The sequence below is a fragment of the Phymastichus coffea genome, unplaced genomic scaffold (assembly GCF_024137745.1).
Source record: "Phymastichus coffea isolate CEN01 unplaced genomic scaffold, Cenicafe_Pcof_1.1 PCOF00003, whole genome shotgun sequence".
Taxonomy (NCBI): Eukaryota; Metazoa; Arthropoda; class Insecta; order Hymenoptera; family Eulophidae; genus Phymastichus; species Phymastichus coffea.
The window spans coordinates 382,211-401,491 of record NW_026706814.1 but is presented as its reverse complement, the minus strand read 5'-3'; the positions used below and the strand labels follow the sequence as shown (position 1 = coordinate 401,491).

Sequence of the window (19,281 nt, the reverse complement as noted above, 5' to 3'; positions counted from 1 at the left end):
AATTACAATATTTAAAGAATGTAGAATATTGTTGGCTACTATATGAGACCTTTCTTTTTTAATATTTAATTTAAAGAAATTAATAACTATTTAAGTGGTCAAAAACATATTTTTACTATCTTTAAATATATTTAATGATACGAATAACTAATTTTTATGGCTTGTTTCAATTCGATAAAGCTTTGTTTTGATGGAAGAAATTTTTTAGAAAAGCATCATCGTATAAGTATTGTGTATCTAAAGGTTTATAAAATATTCTATAGAAATGGAGTAATCTTATCAAAATCTGATTTTAGAAGTGGAATTTGATGGTAGTTTTTAGCGCTTTGAATGTGCTATTGACATATAACGATATACATTTGTAACGGAGAATCTCGGCTTGGCTGATTTCGTCAGTTTGGCTATCGCAAATGTCCGTGCGCCGCGCCAAGCTGAGAGTGTGTGCGACTGGTACACACACTCATGTTTGGTTTTTGTTTACGAGGTGCTGAACACGGGCTGAGCTGACGACTGGAGCGATGGAGATGGCGCAGAAAGAAGAGAAAGAGAGAGAGAGAGGGAGAGAGCGCCTGAATCGCGGATCGCCGCGGAAAATTCGGGAAAGTCTCTGTTAGGCAAGGGTTTTCCGAAGTTAGCCCCGCGACCTCGTCGACGCATGTTCGTTTTCGAAGACACGCCCGGTACGCGGACGAGTATTTAAGTGTGAGGCTGGGTCGCGCCCAGCCGTGTCCCGAAGGATACTCGGCACCGGTACGTGTGGGTAACCGGCGAGGTGTGCGGGTGCACGCGCGAACAGTTTTGACGTGCTGCAGTACCGAGCAACGGAGAGGCGATGAAGGCAAAGACAACAGCAATCATCGAGCGAAACAACGGATTGAGGCAGCAGTATTGTGGAGCGAGCGAGAGGACGAGCAAGAAGACAAACAGCTACGACAACAAACACCAGTGAGACGGTCAGCGGGGAGCACACCAGTGACGTCACAGTGCGGAGTGCTCTAGCCGTCAGAGAGGCTGAAGGTGAAGGTCGGTGCCGTGTTTTTCTCTTATTTCTCTCTCTCTCTCTTGCATGTTTGGGCGCCAGCTTATGGGTGATAGCACGGCAGACCTGCTGGCTACCCGTTGATAGTTTAACCCTTTGCGGCATACATTTTTCAGAGAAACCAGTTTTCGTATAAATTGGTATACAATGGTTTTTGGAATCGCTGATCACGATTCTGAACTCAGATTTTCGAAATTCAAAATAGCGGATCCAAAATGGCGGCAAAAATTTGGTGTATATAGTTAGTTAGTTAGTTTATTTATTTACAACTTATATGTTACATTTGAATTTGGTGTATATATTTTATTTTATTGAAAGTTGGTATAAAAGGGTTTTTGGGATCGCTGATCACGATTCTGAACTCAGAATTCCGAAATTCAAAATAGCGGTCAAAATGACGGATCCAAGATGGCGGCGTAAATTCAATGTATATTTTTTAGTTCATTGAAAATTTGTATACAAGGGTTTTTGGAATCGCTGATCACGGTTCTGAACTCAGAATTTTGAAATTTTAAAATGGCGGATCCAAGATGGCGGCAAAAATTTGGTGTATATTTTTTATTTTATTGAAAGTTGGTATACAAGGGTTTTTGCGGTCGCTAATTATGAATCTAAACTCAAATTTCCGAAATTCGTAATAACGAATCCAAGACGACAGCAAATATTGATATTTCAGAATTTCTTCTGAAAATGTGCATGTAGAGGTTTTCGGGATGGGTTATCATATTTCTTCGAAAATTTCCTTTCTTTCTGCGGAAAGTTCTGAAATTTCATATTTTTAAAAGTCAACTCCTTCCATCAATAGAGGCTGTAACAAACCGTCATCTGTTCAAATGTTGTAATTTCTGTATGCTGGTACTCCATTAGATCCAATGCCAATTCAGTAAATCAGAGGATAAATCATTACCAAACTTACTTGACTTCAATAATCGTGAAATTATATACGTATACATAAGAGTAAAAATATAGCGAGTGTTAAAAATTCTTTCAGTTATATAGCACATCGAACATTTCAAGTCATCTATTGGAGACCGATGGAAAAACAATTTTAGAGCGATAAAATAGATTCGTACGGATCATTGTAGTATAATACACTAAAATCTGTTGTGAGTTGCAATTTTCGTAAGAGCTTGTACCGATCCTGTAGCATTAAAAATTTTTTTTATCAAGTAGTCGAGTCTTTTTATAATTACAAATATTAACGTATCTCATACAAAATGGAAATCGCTGATATTCCTAGCGACACGGAGTCAGTAGATGGACTTGTTGATTCAGACCATGAGGAGGATGATATAAATGTAGAAACCGAAAATCAGCTTGAAGAGAATGAAGGTGACAGCGATTCAGATGAAGATCAAGGAGAACGCTCTGGCAATGAAGTATGGAAGAAAAAAGGAAAAAATAGAGGTGATGATCAATTCACTGCTGATTTCGGACCAAATATCCCCGAAAACGTAAAATCTCCACTAGATATTTTTTTGTGTCTTTTTCCTGACGACATGCTGGATTTACTAGTTCAGCAAACAAATAAATATACACAGGAGAAAACTTAGGAAAAACAATTGATTAAAAAAGAAGAGTTACTGATTTTTCTAGGAATTAATATTCGGATGGGAATAAGAAAACTGCCTTCTTATCGCGACTATTGGTCGAGTGACCCAAAGTTGAAGGATTCATATATAAGCTCGCTAATGCCGGTTGTTCGTTTCGGATTCATATTAAGTAATTTGCATATATCCGACAACAGCACAGAACCTAAAAAAGGTGAGCCTAATTATGATAAATTGTATAAATTGAGACCATTGCTGGATAGACTCCAAGAAACATTCAAAACTTGCTGGAAACCAAGCAAATATCAATCTATCGATGAATCCATAATAAAATTCAAAGGTCGAAGTATCCTGAAGCAATACTTGCCAGGAAAACCAATAAAACGAGGATATAAATGTTGGGTTCGTGCGGATGAGTCCAGTTACGTATGTGAATTTCAAGTTTATACTGGCAAAACCGAAAGTTCTGAGAAACAGTTAGGAGCACGAGTTGTCAAAGATTTGACGCGTGAACTTGTTGGTAAAGATCACCATGTGTACTTTGACAATTTCTTCACTGGTGTCGATCTATGAATTTCGCTGAAAGAAGACAAAATATTTGCTTGCGGAACTGTACGTTCCAATCGTACTGGGTTACCTAAATCTGTAATGCTTGACAAACAAATGAAACATGGACAATACGATTTTCGAACGTCTGATACTGGTATTACTTGGATAAAATGGATAGATAAGAAAGGTGTTTGTTTCCTGTCAAATTACCATGATCCATCCGAAGTGACAACAGTAAATCGAACACAGAAAGATGGCACACGAGTGCAGGTAGATTGTCCAGTCATGTGCTCTGATTACAACAAATACATGGGATTTGTTGATAACGCTGATCATTTGTTATCTACATATAAAATAGATCAAAAGTCCAAAAAGTGGTGGCAGAGATTATTCTGGCATTTCATTGATCTAACTATTACAAATTCATTCATCATATTTTCAAAAATAAACGCTGATAATCATATAACATTGAAGAAGTTCAGACTACTTTTAGTGGATCGATTGGTTTCTCACAAAATTCCAACTAAAAAAGGAAGAAAGCGACAATTGAAGGTGAAAAGATAAAAATATAAAAGTGAAAAAAAACAAAAATACAAAAAAAAAATCAATCTGATCTTGGATTAACCATTTTGAATTTCGAAATTCTGGATTCAGAATCGATATTAGCGATCCCAAAAACTCCTTTGTATAAATTTTTGTAAAATTATAACTGAAAGTTTCTTAAATAATGAATTTTGTTTATAAATAGGGCTGTTTTTTCGTCTTTGTTGAACAATATTAACAAATTAATAAAAGTTGTGGCACGAATTGACGTAAATTTCAATTGTATATCATCCTATAATCGTAAAACAACAAAAAACTCAGGGTAAATTCATCAAAAACTATTCTAAATTTGCAAAAAATGCTATGAAAAAAGGTGGGAATACGTGTTCCCACTGTGCCGCAAAGGGTTAATGGCGAAAAGTGTTTTTCGGGCATTTATTGTAACATTTAGTTCTAATAAGGGAATCGGCAGGCTGACCAGCCACCGATTCACCTTCGCGTTCGCGTTTGTTATTGTGTCGCTCGTAGGATATAAGCGCGAGATAGCCGTATTGTAACCTATTGTTGACGATTAAAGGATTTGTGTGTTAATCCGCTGTTGTGTTTATTCGCCGCTGTATCACTCCTCACCCCGATTTCGAATCTGTGCGCTTAACGTGTTTATGCTCGACGCGTTATTCAGTCGTCAGAACGTCTTTTGCTGCCCGAATCCCGGAATAAATAATTTGTGCGGACGGCCGCAAGCAACCCAGACGGGAACGGTCGCTAATTCTCCGTTACACATTTCTCATTATTTTAGACCTTCTTTAGAATGAAATTTCATTTAAAGCAGTTATCATAGCTATTTGTTAAAAGGAAACTATATATTTAACTGAAGAAGGGCTTATCCTCTTATATATAATTTAAAAAGAAAATTCGAAATACATTACCTGTAGTTTTCAATGTCCTTCCGAATAAAAGAAGTTTCATTTTGATTGCAAGAATAAAATTAAAAAAAATACTTTCATCCTTGTGAAAAATTAGAGGTGCAACCCCCTGGATCCGTGGTATAACTTATAACATTGTGACATGATAACAAATAATTCTCAGTTTGTTCAAAGAAAAAATGTCTTATAGAAAAGGAGATATATACTGAAAGAACGGTTCTTGGGGGTGATGAGTAGCTTCCACCCCTTAAATGGTTTCTTCGCCACACGAATAAATACTTCTGGCTTTTTGTTAGTCGTGCAGAGTATATTGAACAGATTCAATGTTAGTTACATCAATTTCATTTATACAGTTAACTCAAAGCGCTTAGTTTCAATGAAAATAAAAAAATTAATTTAAGGGTAGTTTAACCTAAAATTAGAAAAAAATAAAAAACACGTCAACCTTCATTATTAATGCCCTTCTAAATAAAAAAAGTTAGAAGAGGATTAAATTAAATTCACAATATTGGCAGACAAAACTTTAGGTAAAAAAATCACTTTCATCCTTATAAAAAGTAAGGATTGCAACCCTCTGGAGCTTTGGTACGCTACATGACACTGTTATTGAGTAACAATGAATATACAATTGATTCCAAGAGAATATCTCATTCAGAAGAAGAGATATATCAAAAAACGGTTTTCGGGGGTGAACCTTAGGGGTAGTTTTCACCCCTTTATACCACGTATTAGCACATAAAAACATACGTGTCGACTATTTTTCAGTCCTCAATCACATATAAAAGTTTCATCGAAATTGGTTATTTACACTTGGTGTACCTTCCTTGTTAGAGATTATAGTCAAGGTATTTCAAGTTCAACTTTTTTTCCAAATAAGAATTCTTATTTTTAAACATCAATAACAATATCAGCATCGACAACAGCATAAGGAGCGACCACGGCAATAACGGCATTGTGAGCTTGGTTTTTCTTTCTCTTTCATTACCCTTAAATTCGCAGCGAGTGCATGTTCTGCGGATACCGTCAACCTGAGTTTTCATGTGTTAATCATATGCATTATTGCCACGGTTGTGCAATTGTAGTTCTCGTGGTCAAGACGGAAAGGATACACAGTTGTGCGGTATTCGAAAAGAGCGAAAAATTCTTTTTTCGGAGTTCGAGTGATCTCAAAGATTTTGTAAAGCTTTATATTGTTTTGTTATTCTTCGACCCATTGTCGTTAAAAAATCCAATGATCATTATCTGAAATACTTTCTGTCATTTTGTTTTTTCAAAAATAAATATCTAACCACATAAGTGCAACCGGCAGTTCCACGTATTCTCATTTTATAATTACCGTTTATAGTATTTTATACTAAATAGTATATTCCGCCAATCCCTCGAAGAAAAATCCACAACATTAAAAATAAGTAAGCTAAGGCGCAATTACTAATAAAGGGAGTTTTAGAGCCAGCTGAACAAAAAAAAAATGAAAAATAATAAATTCAACTGATGGACTTTATCCAACACATCAATAAGTATAAGTAATAAGAGTCGACTTTTCTCATTATCTGAGGTTATATTTTTGTTATTAATTTATTTGATTTACAGCATGTTTGCTAACTTTATTGCTTCCACGCTATTGAATACTATACTATTTCATACTATCAAATTCCTATTATTCCATAAAATTTATCAAATTTCGTAAAATTTTATAAATTAAAAATACTTTTATTGTGGCCATTATGTAAATATGCATCGGTCTCAACCCTAACTAAACGAGAAGAGTAAGTGCGTTGTTGAAGGTAAATTGTAAAATATATTCATTTGTTTCTTTAGAAAATCAACTAATTTTTATATGTAGACTACAAATAAAATTTATCAGCTCATAACCCATGCATTGTATTTACATGATAAAAATAATACCTACGCTGACGAAAAAGGTTAGTGTAGTTCAGTGCACCAACATTGCATTCCATCGCACTTTTTTTCAATGCTCATTGCGATAACTTGAACTATAGATATTTGTATGTAACGGATTTTTATGTAAAAAAGGACAAAGAAACCAAAGGTGCTAGGGTTTTTAAAAAAACTTCGGACTTATTTAGTTAAAGCAAATTTTTTCAAAAAATTATCAATAATTTTGTGATAAATAAATAACTGGATCTTTTACTAGTTATATTATTAACGTACAAGTCTTATGGTAATTTTACTTTAATAAGAGGGTGGTCCGATAAGTACTTAGCCTCACCACCCGATGGCGCCACTCTCGCAAAAGAAATATTCTATCACGTAGTACAACCTTGTCGATTGTTACTGTCGAAGATTTCAGCTGGATCGGAGTTGTAGTTTATTTTTGAGAGCGTGTGAAAGCAAGTGTGACCGTTGATTTTTAAATAATGGAAGAAAAGCAGTATCGGTCGGTGATTCGATTCTTGTTTTTGGAAGAGAAATGGCGCAGCGAAATCAAAAAGCGCTTGGATGCTGTGTACGGTGACTCTTCTCCTTCGATGGCGACCGTCAAAAATTGGTTTAACGAGTTTCAACGCGGTCGCACGACGATTTTTGAAGAACCACGTCCAGGTGTTCCGAAAATGGCTACCACGGAGGATAACGTGACAAAAATTCACGATCTCGTATTGGCAGATCGACGATTGAAGGTGCGCGAGATAGCTAAGATCGTAGGCATCTCAAATGACCGCGTGGGTCATGTTCTGCATGAAATTTTGGGCATGAGAAGGCTGTCGGCGCGATGGGTGCCACGTTTGCTCACTCCGGACAACAAGCGCAACCGTGAGACAACTTCAGAGCAATGTCTGACGCTGTTTAAGCGCAATCCGAAGGAGTTTCTGCGTCGTTTCGTGACAGTCGACGAAACATGGATCCACTGGTATACACCAGAGACCAAGGAACAGTGGACTTTACCCGGTGAAAGTGCTCCGAAGAAGGCGAAGACTGCCCCATCGGCCGGAAAGGTGATGGCCACCGTTTTCTGGGATTCATAAGGTGTGATCTACATCGACTATCTGGAGAGGGGCAAAACGGTCACAGGGCTGTACTATGCCAAATTATTGGGCCGATTCGACATCGAATTGCAGAAAAAACGGCCCCATTTGGCGAAGAAAAAGTGCTCTTAAACCATGACAACGCACCGGCTCACACCTATCGCCATGGCCAAATTGGTCGAATTAGACTACGAACTGCTGCCCCATCCACCGTATTCTCCAGATTTAGCACCGTGCGACTTCTTTTTGTTTCCAAACCTAAAAAAGTCACTCGCCGGGTAGAAATTTGAGTCGAATGAGGTGGTAATTGCTGCCACGGAAGCCTACTTTTCAGACCTCGAGGAAACATATTTTTCAGACGGGTTAAAGAAGTTGGAGCATCGTTGGGCCAAATGTATCGAACTAAAAGTTGACTATGTTGAAAAATAAAACGCTACTTTTCCAAAATTTTCGTTATTCTTTTGTAGGCTAAGTACTTATCGGGCCACCCTCGTATATCGTGATAACTTTAATGATTTCCAAGGTATTGAAGTTCAAATAAAAAATTTCTGATTTTTTTTTCAGCTTTTGATAATTCGGGCCGTAATGAACATTTTGATCTAAAACTGTTCACACATATTGATCTTTATATAGGTAATAAGTGTAACAAGTTTGAAAGAAATTAGTCACTTTGATCTCAAATGATCGAAATAGCAAAGAATTATCCAGTAACTTTCTATGCCGCGTGACCCCCTTTTTCTGATTACCTCACGGTTAACGTCTATCTTTTTTTTGTTCGCTAATTCCTCTCACGGTTTTAGTGAAAACGCGTTTAAGTTAATTAACAGTCATTCGTTACAAGGTTAAATATATTTATTTTTATCGATTGTATAATTAGCAAATGAAGGAATTTTTTCCTATCACATTAATGTGAATTAGAATCATACTTACTAAATTGGTTTGAGCTGCTTGTTCTAAAAAATTTTGAGCAGCTTCCAGTTCATTTTTATCTAAAACATAAAAATACATTGATTTAGTAATAGTTCATGATCACATGATCAATAAATGAATATAACATTGTTACTTTGATATTATGGTACTAAAAAACTTAAAAGATATATTAAAACTTTAAGAAAATTTAATTACGGTAATTTGATTGCAAACGAAATGCAATAAAAAATATGACTTAATCCTACATAACTTTCGATGCATTATTTGATAAGGTGCATTTTATTGATAGCTTTTACTTAATTACAGTTTTAATTCAACTAATTATGTTCAATGTTCTTCAATATTTGCTTAGTATATTAACCATCTAAATTATGTAGAAAATATTTAGTGTAAGCACTAAATATCTGTATCAATTATTTGCAGTTTATAAAACCACAAAAACATAATTTATTCTAATCATTATTTACTTCATGATAAAGAAATTATATAGAAAATTCAATCAATGAAATAATCACAGTTACAAAAGAATGTTTCTTAGGTTATTAATTGTTTCATTAATACTGTAGATGAAAAAATGTCGAGAAATGATACATTAATATTCTTATGCGATTTAACTATCCCATTATCAAGCTATATTTTTGTAAAAAAAAGAATTTAATGGCTAATGTCTTATTTTTATTTAAAAATACAGGTTAATGAAAAATTTAACATATAATATTTTAAATAACTCTCTTATTACTCAGACTGAATTAAAACATATTCAGATTAATTATTAATTCATCTTTTAAAGAGCTGCACTGAAATTCAAATTAAGAATATACTCATAAGTCGTCATCATGGCGTCAGCAAGTAAAGAGCCGCCCAGGATTTCCCTGACAAAATATTACAAGTGTCATACAAAAGTTGATGCTGTGGTCTGCGTAATGTTTACAAATTTTTATCATGCAAATGAATTTATAGAGAAGTGCAATACTGGGATTCTTACTTCGTTTCTCAATAATACATTTGTAATTTACCAAGATTATACAAGTATTGCACTAATTTTAAAGCTACTATATAATGCATTCAGTTACACTTAATGAAAAAGCTCAAAAGTTTATTGCGCAATAGAATAATCTATAAATGAGAAATATAAAAAAAACAAGAAAAAAACAAAATTTTGAATGAATTTATTAACAGTAGAAAGACAAAATAGAAGTACAAACAAACAAACTCGTACTTATACTGAAATAACTACAAAGATTAAGGTAATAAAAAGAAAATAACTAAACTTATTGTAATAAACAAATATTAAAGCAAAACAACAATAAACTTAGTAAATATCATAACTCATTACTTAATTAAAGATAAAATCATAGAAGCAAAAAAATTAAGAGCACAAATAAAAATACTATAATAATAAATTATATGAATGAATAGAGTGTAAAGTCAATAGAAAAAACATTGAGCAAAAAATTAACAACTAATTACAAAATATAAAAATTACCAAGAAAAAATTCATATGTAAAAATAACAGAAATAGATAAATCTATCCTAACGAATGTAAAGATATTAACTTAGATATAAATCAGAAAAATTGTAACAATTATAACGGGGTTTTGACCCAGCACGGGTCACTCGTTATATAAATTACGAGGGGATTAAAACAGCTCGGTGTAGGCCTCGTAATAGGCTGCGCAAAGCCTAACCCAGCAGCAACAGGGACGTCGTGGTGCAGCGTCTGTTACCTTGGCCCGCGGAGAGCGTCGTGTAGTGCTATGGGCACTTTGGAGCGATCACGAAATTCAGGCGCGAAAGCCGGATGGAACGGGATTGCTTACGATAGATAAAAAGGAAGCGCAAAAGAAGAAAACAGATATACGAATAACATCGAGTTTACTACGGAGAATAATACAAAATTAATACGCAGCGTAAGCGGGAGAGAGAGCGGTGAAAAGCTAGCGAGAGAGGCACGTATTCGAGATGGTACTTACAATAATGTCTCGGCGTTAGCCCTGCAGGAGATATCCTCAGCCTCGCACGTGGCTCGCGATGACGCGCAGTGTGCAGCTCGGGTGCAGTCAAGAGGCGGGCGGCCTTAAAGGCTCGCACGCGTGGTCGCAGGAACTAGCCCACCAAAGGCACTAGGGGCAATCTCGGCACCGAAACCTTACATCGAGTGGACACTCGCGTATTCGCAGGCAACCGAAATGTCAGTCACAAAAGTTGGTCGCGAAAAGTCGGACAGCAAAAGATCAAAAGCACGTGTATAGCCGCTCGTCACACGTCCACGTGCTTCGAAGTCGCCGGTACAAGAGAGAGTCCTTATCGTGGGGCTTTGTCCTGCCCCACTCTCTTACTCGCGCGCGTCGCGCCGGCCTCCCGAATTCTCTCTCCCTAGATCGCCCTCTATTAGCGCTCTCTCTGACTTACCTTTAGCTGCCATACAAGTGAGATAATTATAAGATAATTATATATATAGGAATAATTATAATTATGTACGGGGAGAGAGAGACATAACGAGGGTCTGGCCGCTCGTTATACAATATTAATGATAAATGCAAAATAATTAATATTTCTTCAAAGGTCAGAGAAAAAACAATTAATACAATAATGAAAGTAACACTATTAAAAATAAACATATAAAAAAACATTAAAATAGATTAGTTATTGGTTACCAGAATTGTAGATTACATGACTATATCAACACGAGTTCATATTCCAAGTGCTTATGTTTAGACCATAATGACAATAAGTAACGCAAACAAGCCGCATGGTATATACGAGGTTTGTCCGGAAAGTATCGGGCCTATGTTTATATCTTCGCGCCATAGTGTTCGAGCGACCTCTACCGGACAGAAACATCAACAGTAAAGCCTCACGAATATATTGGTTACTTACTGATCCCTGCCGGACGTATAGTTCAAATGCAGCGTGTCTTTGTTTACAGTGCCGTTTTCGCGTTCGTCGGATTTTGATATTATCAAAAATTACTGAAAAACAAGATCAACGAATTTGCATCAAATTTTGCTTTCAACTCGGAAAAACGAGTTCGGAAACTATTCAAATGATGCAAAAGGCTTTCGGAAGCGAGTGTATGAGCAAAACATGAATAAAAGAATGGTATAAATGGTCCAAGGATGGTCGCACTTCTGTCGATAGTGATTCTCGTTCCGGCCGACCTTCGACGACAAAAACCGCAGATAATATTGAGCGGATGCGACTTGCAATCGAACAAGATCGTGGTATGACTGTGCGAGAACTAGAAAAAGACCTTGGGATACCAAAAACTATCATTTCAGAAATTTTAACCGAAAATTTAGGAATGAAACGCGTGTGTGAAATTCATCCCAAAATTGCTCACAGCAGAGCAGAAGAACATTCGCTTAGAAATCGCTCTAGAGAATCTGGAAATGGTCATTAATGATGATAATGTGCTTCGAAAAGTTATTACAGGTGATGAATCATGGGTTTATGGTTATGATCCTGAAATAAAACAACAATCTTCACAGTGGAAGCATTCTGAATTGCCAAGACCAAAAAAAGAACGTCAAAGTCGGAGCAATGTTAAGTCAATGTTGATTGTTTTTTTCGATTGTGAAGGTGTTGTACATCACCAATATGCACCAACAGGTCAGACAATCAATAAAGAATACTACGTTCAAATTGTGAAACGTTTGCGTGATGCAGTAAGAAGAAAACGGCCGCACTTTTGGAAAAGTGGTGACTGGCTTCTCCATCACGATAATGCGCCAGCGCATTCATCCAATGTTGTGCAGCAGTTTTTGAGCAAACACAATATCGCATGGCTTCGATAACCTCCATACAGTCCTGACATAGCCTTTTGTGACTTTTGGCTGTTTCCAAAACTAAAAAAACCACTCAAAGACACCGATTCGATGAGACAAAATAACGGTTGAAAACAATGCGACGAGTGTACTGTAACATTTGAGTCTATCTCGCGTTATCAAAACAATAGTTCGGACTCTTTGTATTGAATTCGCAATCGCGTCTCGGAGAAAAGCAAGAAGTTGACACGCGTGTAACCTAAATAATATATTAAAATCTTTCGAGTAGCAAACCACAAGGCTTTCTAACTCGATGAATTATCTTGAAATGCAATTGAGAGTGATCGCATCTATCGGGGAGAGGCCCGACAGCGCCGCAACCACTACTCAACTTAATTTCTCAACAGCAAATGTATTTTAGGTAGGAAGATATCTAAGGCTGCTTTTTTCTCATGAGAGAGATAGTCTCATGAGTTGAGCACTTAGATATCTGTAGGATAGGAGTTTAGCAGGCTAACCACTGAATAAGAAATTTATCTCAGGAAATTGTTGAGGCTTTATTTCTCTAACAGTGCTCGAGCTGCTAAGCAAGGTAGGATAGTGAATCCTCTTGCCGCAGAGATGAGCGAATTTATACTTGCGAAATGGGCTCCTTTCTACGCTTGGTAGCCCCTACAACGATATTTTTGAAATTGATACAAACTTTGCGTATATTTTGTTGCAAAATGGCTCGATCGAAATTGCAATTTTATGATTTAAAAAATTAAATATGAAATAACGAATTTTTTAACATAAATCGCTTCTCGAGGAAAAATCGCCTTTTAGAGTTATAAGTAATACAATTCAATAATCAAATTACGCCAATTTTACAATAAATTTACGGAAAATTTTTACATAAAAAAATCGCTTGTAATTAGCAGAACGTTATTCAAATTAAAAACGATTAATATAGCAATCTAATTTCGAATAATAATTAAAAAACGAATTTGCAAATTTCTTTTTTAGCCATTTAAAAATCAGCAAATTAGTGACATTCATAATCATTAATTTTACAGATATGTACGATTGACTCGCTATCTAATAATGCAATTTTAATTGTTTAAAAAAATTATAAATTTTTTATTTATTAATAACTTAGTGAATAATTAGTTACCAAAGTGTCAAATTCTTGCTTCTCTGTTTCAATATGTCGCGGACGTGATCGCATAGTCGAATTAACAATATGATTATTTATTGCAGAATAACTAACAATATTAACTTGTAGATTAAATTAAACTAATAAATACCGACTTAAGACTTATAACGATATGAAATTCAGGATCAGCGCATCAAAATTGACTAAAAAATTGCTTTTGTTAATTCGAAAAACTTTATAATTATTTATTTTGCATTGTAAACAATATATTTCCCACGGTCGTGACGTCACGCTCCTTATATGGTAATGTTTTCGCAGACTTGCCCTAACACATTTGCATATGTGTGAGAAAAGCGCCTTCGCTCAATTACTGCTTTTCTTTGATTGTCACGTGCACGACGGGTTGCTATTTTGCAGAGGGGAAAAAAGGGACAAATCAGACTCGACCGTTACAGTAAACTACCATATAGACATTATTTAGACTAAGTTTCAAGAAAATTCGAAATCTACCTCTGAAAAGCTGATCATTATAACCTAGAATATGTCAAATATAGCCTGCCAGAAATTACCAAAAAATTTCGATATATTTTTGCTCGTTTTATTTTTAAAAGTAGTACATATGACATATTGTAAACTTTGAGAAACTCTGTAAACTTTAAGAAAATTTCTATGTTCAATATTACAGCCATAATAAGGACGATCATTTACTAAACGTTGTTATTAAAGTTTCAAATAAAATAACCATTCTAAAGGATTTAATGCAAGAGAGAAAAATTTTATTACATAACTCATGACAAACTATTAAAGTCTCATTACATATTCTCTCTCTCTCTCTCTCTCTCTCTCTCTCTCTCTCTCTCTCTCTCTCTCTCTCCCTCTCTCTCTCTCTCTCTCTCTCTTTCGTTCTCCATCTTTTTCTTCCTCTTAATCTCTCTCTGACTCAATTGGCATTCATTAGTCACAGTTAATGTTGATTAATCTGACTGCATTACTGAATTGAAATGTAAAGTTTAGTCTACACTTCTGTATAAATGTTTATCTTATAATATTTATCACTGACTGAAAAAAATCTCTACACTGTATTCTATACTACATTTTATTTTGATTTTTACATCTAAATAACTAAAATAAGTGACTGATAGGTCCTTGATCAAAAATCTTGTACGAGGGTGGATCAATAAGTACTTAAAAAATACAAGAGATGGCGCTCAAAGCATCCCAACTTATGTTGCACCAGCAAGTATCACTATCGGCAATGACCTTCAAGGTGATTTCAAATCAACGTTTTTTTCCAATGAAAACCCCCTTTTTAACTCCAGCAATAAAAAAAAAAAAAAAAAAAACCGAAAGTTTTACGTTCAAATATTTATTAAAAGGCTCAAGCTCAAGGTAAACTCTACAGGTCAAATTAAGATAAAAAATGTACAACCTGGTAACTCCCTGAAAATCATGTAAGATTACTTGTGTAACAAATTCTAAAGGTTCGTCTATTACTGATTTTCGACGAGGAATTCAATAATGGCTTTTCCTTTGCCCTTGAACCTCATCGAACCTCATTTTTAAGGTTATTTCAAGGTTAACTTTTGTTTCACTGGAAAAACGCCTTTTTAATACCGGTAATCGAAAGAGAAAATTTTACGTTTAAATACGTATTAAAGTTTAAGGCCAAGGTAATTTTTACAGGTCAAATGAAGGTTATTAAAATAAGACCGCGATAAAATCAATAAGAATATTGTACAGAGACATGGTGTGCTAAAAAATCACTGGAAATATTGCCTAGAAAGTTTACAGAATCGATGATTATTAATCTTATTCTCCATCAAATATCAGGTTTCGAAATGCTTTGTCTGCATTTTCACATTAGTTCACGAATAATAATTTTAATATAAAATAAGTACACGATAGTCAACTTTGAAAGTAAACAGATTTTTTGTTTTTATCTTTTTACACCAGTCTAAAATAAGCATTCAAAATTATTTCCGTGAAATTAAATTTTTATTACAACTTTGTGTTCAACTTAACCAAAATTAATCGCTATTTCGCTAATACTTGATATCGAAAATGTAATCTAATATTATTGCAAAGAATCTATTTCTTATGTATTCAGATCCGATGTTTTCGAATCCAAAGTCAGATTGTTGCTAAAAAAAACAGTTTAAACAATAGTTTTTTAGCGTTTTTCAAGAAAAAATGCATTTTACTAGTCAATTGTTTTGAAACGTTAATTTGACGTTAATAAAATGATAAAATAATGTTTCTATCTATCGTATTATGTGCATCTACGAGGTGTGATCAAAAAGTAAGGTGAATTTTTATTTTTCTCAAAAAATATTTATTTATTCATCAATTTTTATTTTATCTCTTTCAAAGTAATCCCCCTCGGATATAATGCACTTGTGCCAACGCTTTTTCCAATCCTCAAAGCATTTCAAAAAATCATTTTTTGTGATCTTGTTTAGTTCATCCTTCGATGCCGTCTTTATCTCCTCAATCGTGGCAAAACGCCGTCCTTTCATGGGCCTCTTCAGTTTTGGGAACAAGAAGAAGTCACAGGGGGCCAGATATGGGGAATACGGTGCCTGTGGCATCGTTACTGTGTTGGTTTTAACCAAAAATTCGCGCACAAGCAACGATGTGTGAGCAGGGGCGTTATCATGGTGCAAAAGCCAATTTTTATTTTTCCACAAATTCGGACGTTTCTGGCGGATTGCTTCGCGCAAATTGCGCATAACTTGCAGGTAATATTCCTTATTTACTGTTCTACCCTGTGGCAAGAACTTATGATGCACCACGCCCCTGCAGTCAAAGAAAACTGTAAGCAAAACCTTTACATTTGATCGAACTTGGCGTGCTTTTTTTGGTCTTGGTGATCCAGAATGCCTCCACTGGGACGATTGAGTCTTAGTCTCGACGTCATAACCGTATACCCATGTTTCGTCACCTGTTATAACCCTGTTCAGTAAATCTGGATCATCGTTGACGCCATTCAGTAGCTCTTGGGCGATGCTCATGCGACGTTTCTTTTGGTCGAAATTGAGCAATTTCGGAACAAACTTCGCTGACACACGTCTCATGTCTAAAACTCTCGTCAAAATTGATTGGCACGAACCAAATGAGATGCCAATATCATCAGCAATTTCTCTAATGGTAATTCGACGATTTCCCAACACTATTTTCTTCACTTCTTCAACATTCTCATCAGTTGTTGATGTGCTGGGGCGTCCAGAACGAGGTTCGTCGTCGGTGTCTTCTCGGCCTTCTTGGAAGAGTTTATACCACTTGTAAACATTTTTTTGGCTTAAAGTAGACTCACCGTATGCCACTTTCAGCATTTCAAGTATTTTGGAACATTTGATTCCATTTTTCACACAAAATTTAATGCAAACTCTTTGATCCATGTTTTTAGACAGCAGCAAATCGTGGAGCACGCAAAACACTTCTAACCTTGATGCCTCTCACAAACAAACCAAACATACTACAAAGCTGAAATTTGGAACGTATGTTCTAGACGAGTGTACCGACATAACCAAATAAAAAAGTCGAAGATCGAACGGACGTAGCCCGCTAAATTTCAAAATTCACCTTACTTTTTGATCACACCTCGTATAATTACGTTCAAGATATGAACAGTTGAACAATTCATTTCACTCATAATAAATAAAAAAAGTTTACCTTAAAATCACTATAAAGGTCATTGCCAAGGTGAAAATAAAAGTCACTCTCGAATTTCTTGTTAAAAATGACTAAAGGTTGCAGCTTAACCCTTTCAAAAAATAATGTACTTTGCGAGTTATCCGAGTGTCCCGGAACATTTTTCTAAAAATCTTAAGTTAAGTTTTTATTACGGGGAGCCCCAGTGAAATTCCAGCTTGGTGATAATTTATCGATGTGGGAGTGACTGATATGGTTTTATACGAGGTGTGTTCAAAAAGTAAGGTGACTTTGTATTTTTAAGAAAAAATATTTATTTATTTATTAATATTTATGTTGTCCCCTTCAAAGTAATCCTCCTCAGATACAATACACTTATGCCAACGGTTTTTCCAATCCTCAAAGCACTTCTCATAAGCACTTTTTGGTATAGCCTTAAGCTCTTCCAGCGATGCAGTCCTTATCTCTTCAATCGTTGCAAATCTCCGTCCTTTCATAGGTCTCTTTAGTTTTGGGAACAAGAAAAAGTCACATGGGGCCAAATCCGGTGAATATGGTGGCTGAGGCATGATTGTGGTGTTGTTTTTGGCCAAAAAATCTCTCACAAGCAAAGATGAATGAGCAGGGGCATTATCGTGATGCAAAAGCCATGAATTGTTTTTCCACAATTCTGGGCGTTTTCTTCGTATTGCTTCTCGCAAACGGCGCATAACTTCAAGATAATACTGTTTATTGACCGTATGTCCATATGGTAAGAACTCCTGATGCACCACGCCATGGTAATCGAAGAAAATAGTGAGCAAAACTTTGACATTTGATCGAACTTGGCGTGCTTTTTTCGGTCTTGGCTCATCTGGGCTCTTCCATTGGGACGATTGGACTTTGGTTTCTATATTATAACCATATACCCATGATTCGTCACCAGTTATGACCCTTTTGAGTAAATCTGGGTCGTCGTTGACGTCATTCAACAGTTCTTGAGCGATGCTCATGCGACGGTTCTTCTGGTCAAAATTTAGCAATTTCGGAACAAACTTCGCTAAGACACGTCTCATGCCCAAAACGTTAGAAAAAATTTCATGGCACGAGCCAAGCGATATACCAACATCCTCAGCAACTTCTCTGATAGTGATTCGACGATTTTCCAGAACAATTTTCTTCACTGCTTGAACGTTTTCATCAGTTGTTGACGTGCTTGTCGTCCAGAGCGAGGCTCGTCATTGGCATCTTCCCGGCCATTTTGGAAGAGTTTGTACCACTTGTAAACATTTTTTTTACTCAGAACAGTTTCACCGTATGCCACCGTCAACATTTCAAGTGTTTCGGAGGACTTTATTTTATTTTTTACACGAAATTTGATGCAAATCCTTTGATCCATATTTTTCGATAGCAAGAAATCGCCGAGCACGCGAAACACTTATAACCTTTACGCCTCTCACAAACAAACAAAAAATGCTATACACTTGAAACTTGGTACAGATGTTCGGGAAGAGTGTACCAACATAACAAAATCGATAATCGAAAGTACGTTGCCCGTGAAATTTGAAAAGTCACCTTACTTTTTGAACACACCTCGTATGTAAAATTTTAAGAGTCATTCAATGGTGAAGTATAAAAAAGTCTAAAAATTATAGTTTCATATTTTTCAAACCAGCTACAGCTTAATCCATACGTAATGTTGTACAGAATCATTCAAAGAATCTGTAAAAACAATTTCAGTCCGAAATATTAAAAACTGCAGGACTAGTTCTATTTTTATTGCTGCCTGAATTATCACTTGGCCGCGTTGTTGTATGCGGACGCTGCGTTGGTGTTGGTGACGCCGTGTTAGGTGTTTTCAATAAATTTGAATGTATTTTAAAGAATAAAAAGAATGAAAAAAGTCTAAAAAATTTTTATAAGAAACATGGAAAAAAATCGTTATATTTTTTTGGACTACACCGTTGAATTCCTCGTAATATTTTATATATAAAATCATATCAATCGCTCCCGCATCGATAAATTATCACCAATCTGGAATTTCACTTATGGATCCCCTAAAATAATTGATTTTGTTAAAAGCGTTTTACAAGCATTTTCGGCGAAAAATAGTTCGCTGTAACTAATTTTTCTTTCAACGTTACATTCATTTGCCCAGTTCAAACTATTTTTCTTGAATCTTTGCAGCATATGCTTATACAAGTGATTCACAACTCCGATCATTAATA

General features: G+C 35.6%; 1 protein-coding gene across 4 annotated transcripts in view; it reads right to left on the bottom strand.

The window, feature by feature from the left end:
* Nucleotides 1-19,281, bottom strand: part of LOC131665082 (importin subunit beta-1) — a 534,754-nt gene that overhangs the window by 369,092 nt on the left and 146,381 nt on the right. For all 4 annotated transcript variants that reach the window (XM_058936708.1, XM_058936715.1, XM_058936699.1 and 1 more), the window contains one exon: nucleotides 8,522-8,580. Coding sequence is in view for 2 of the 4 variants with exons in the window: in XM_058936699.1 (XP_058792682.1) it covers nucleotides 8,522-8,580 (59 nt within the window). In the remaining 2 variants the exon portion in view is untranslated. The remainder of the gene's footprint in view (nucleotides 1-8,521; nucleotides 8,581-19,281) is intronic.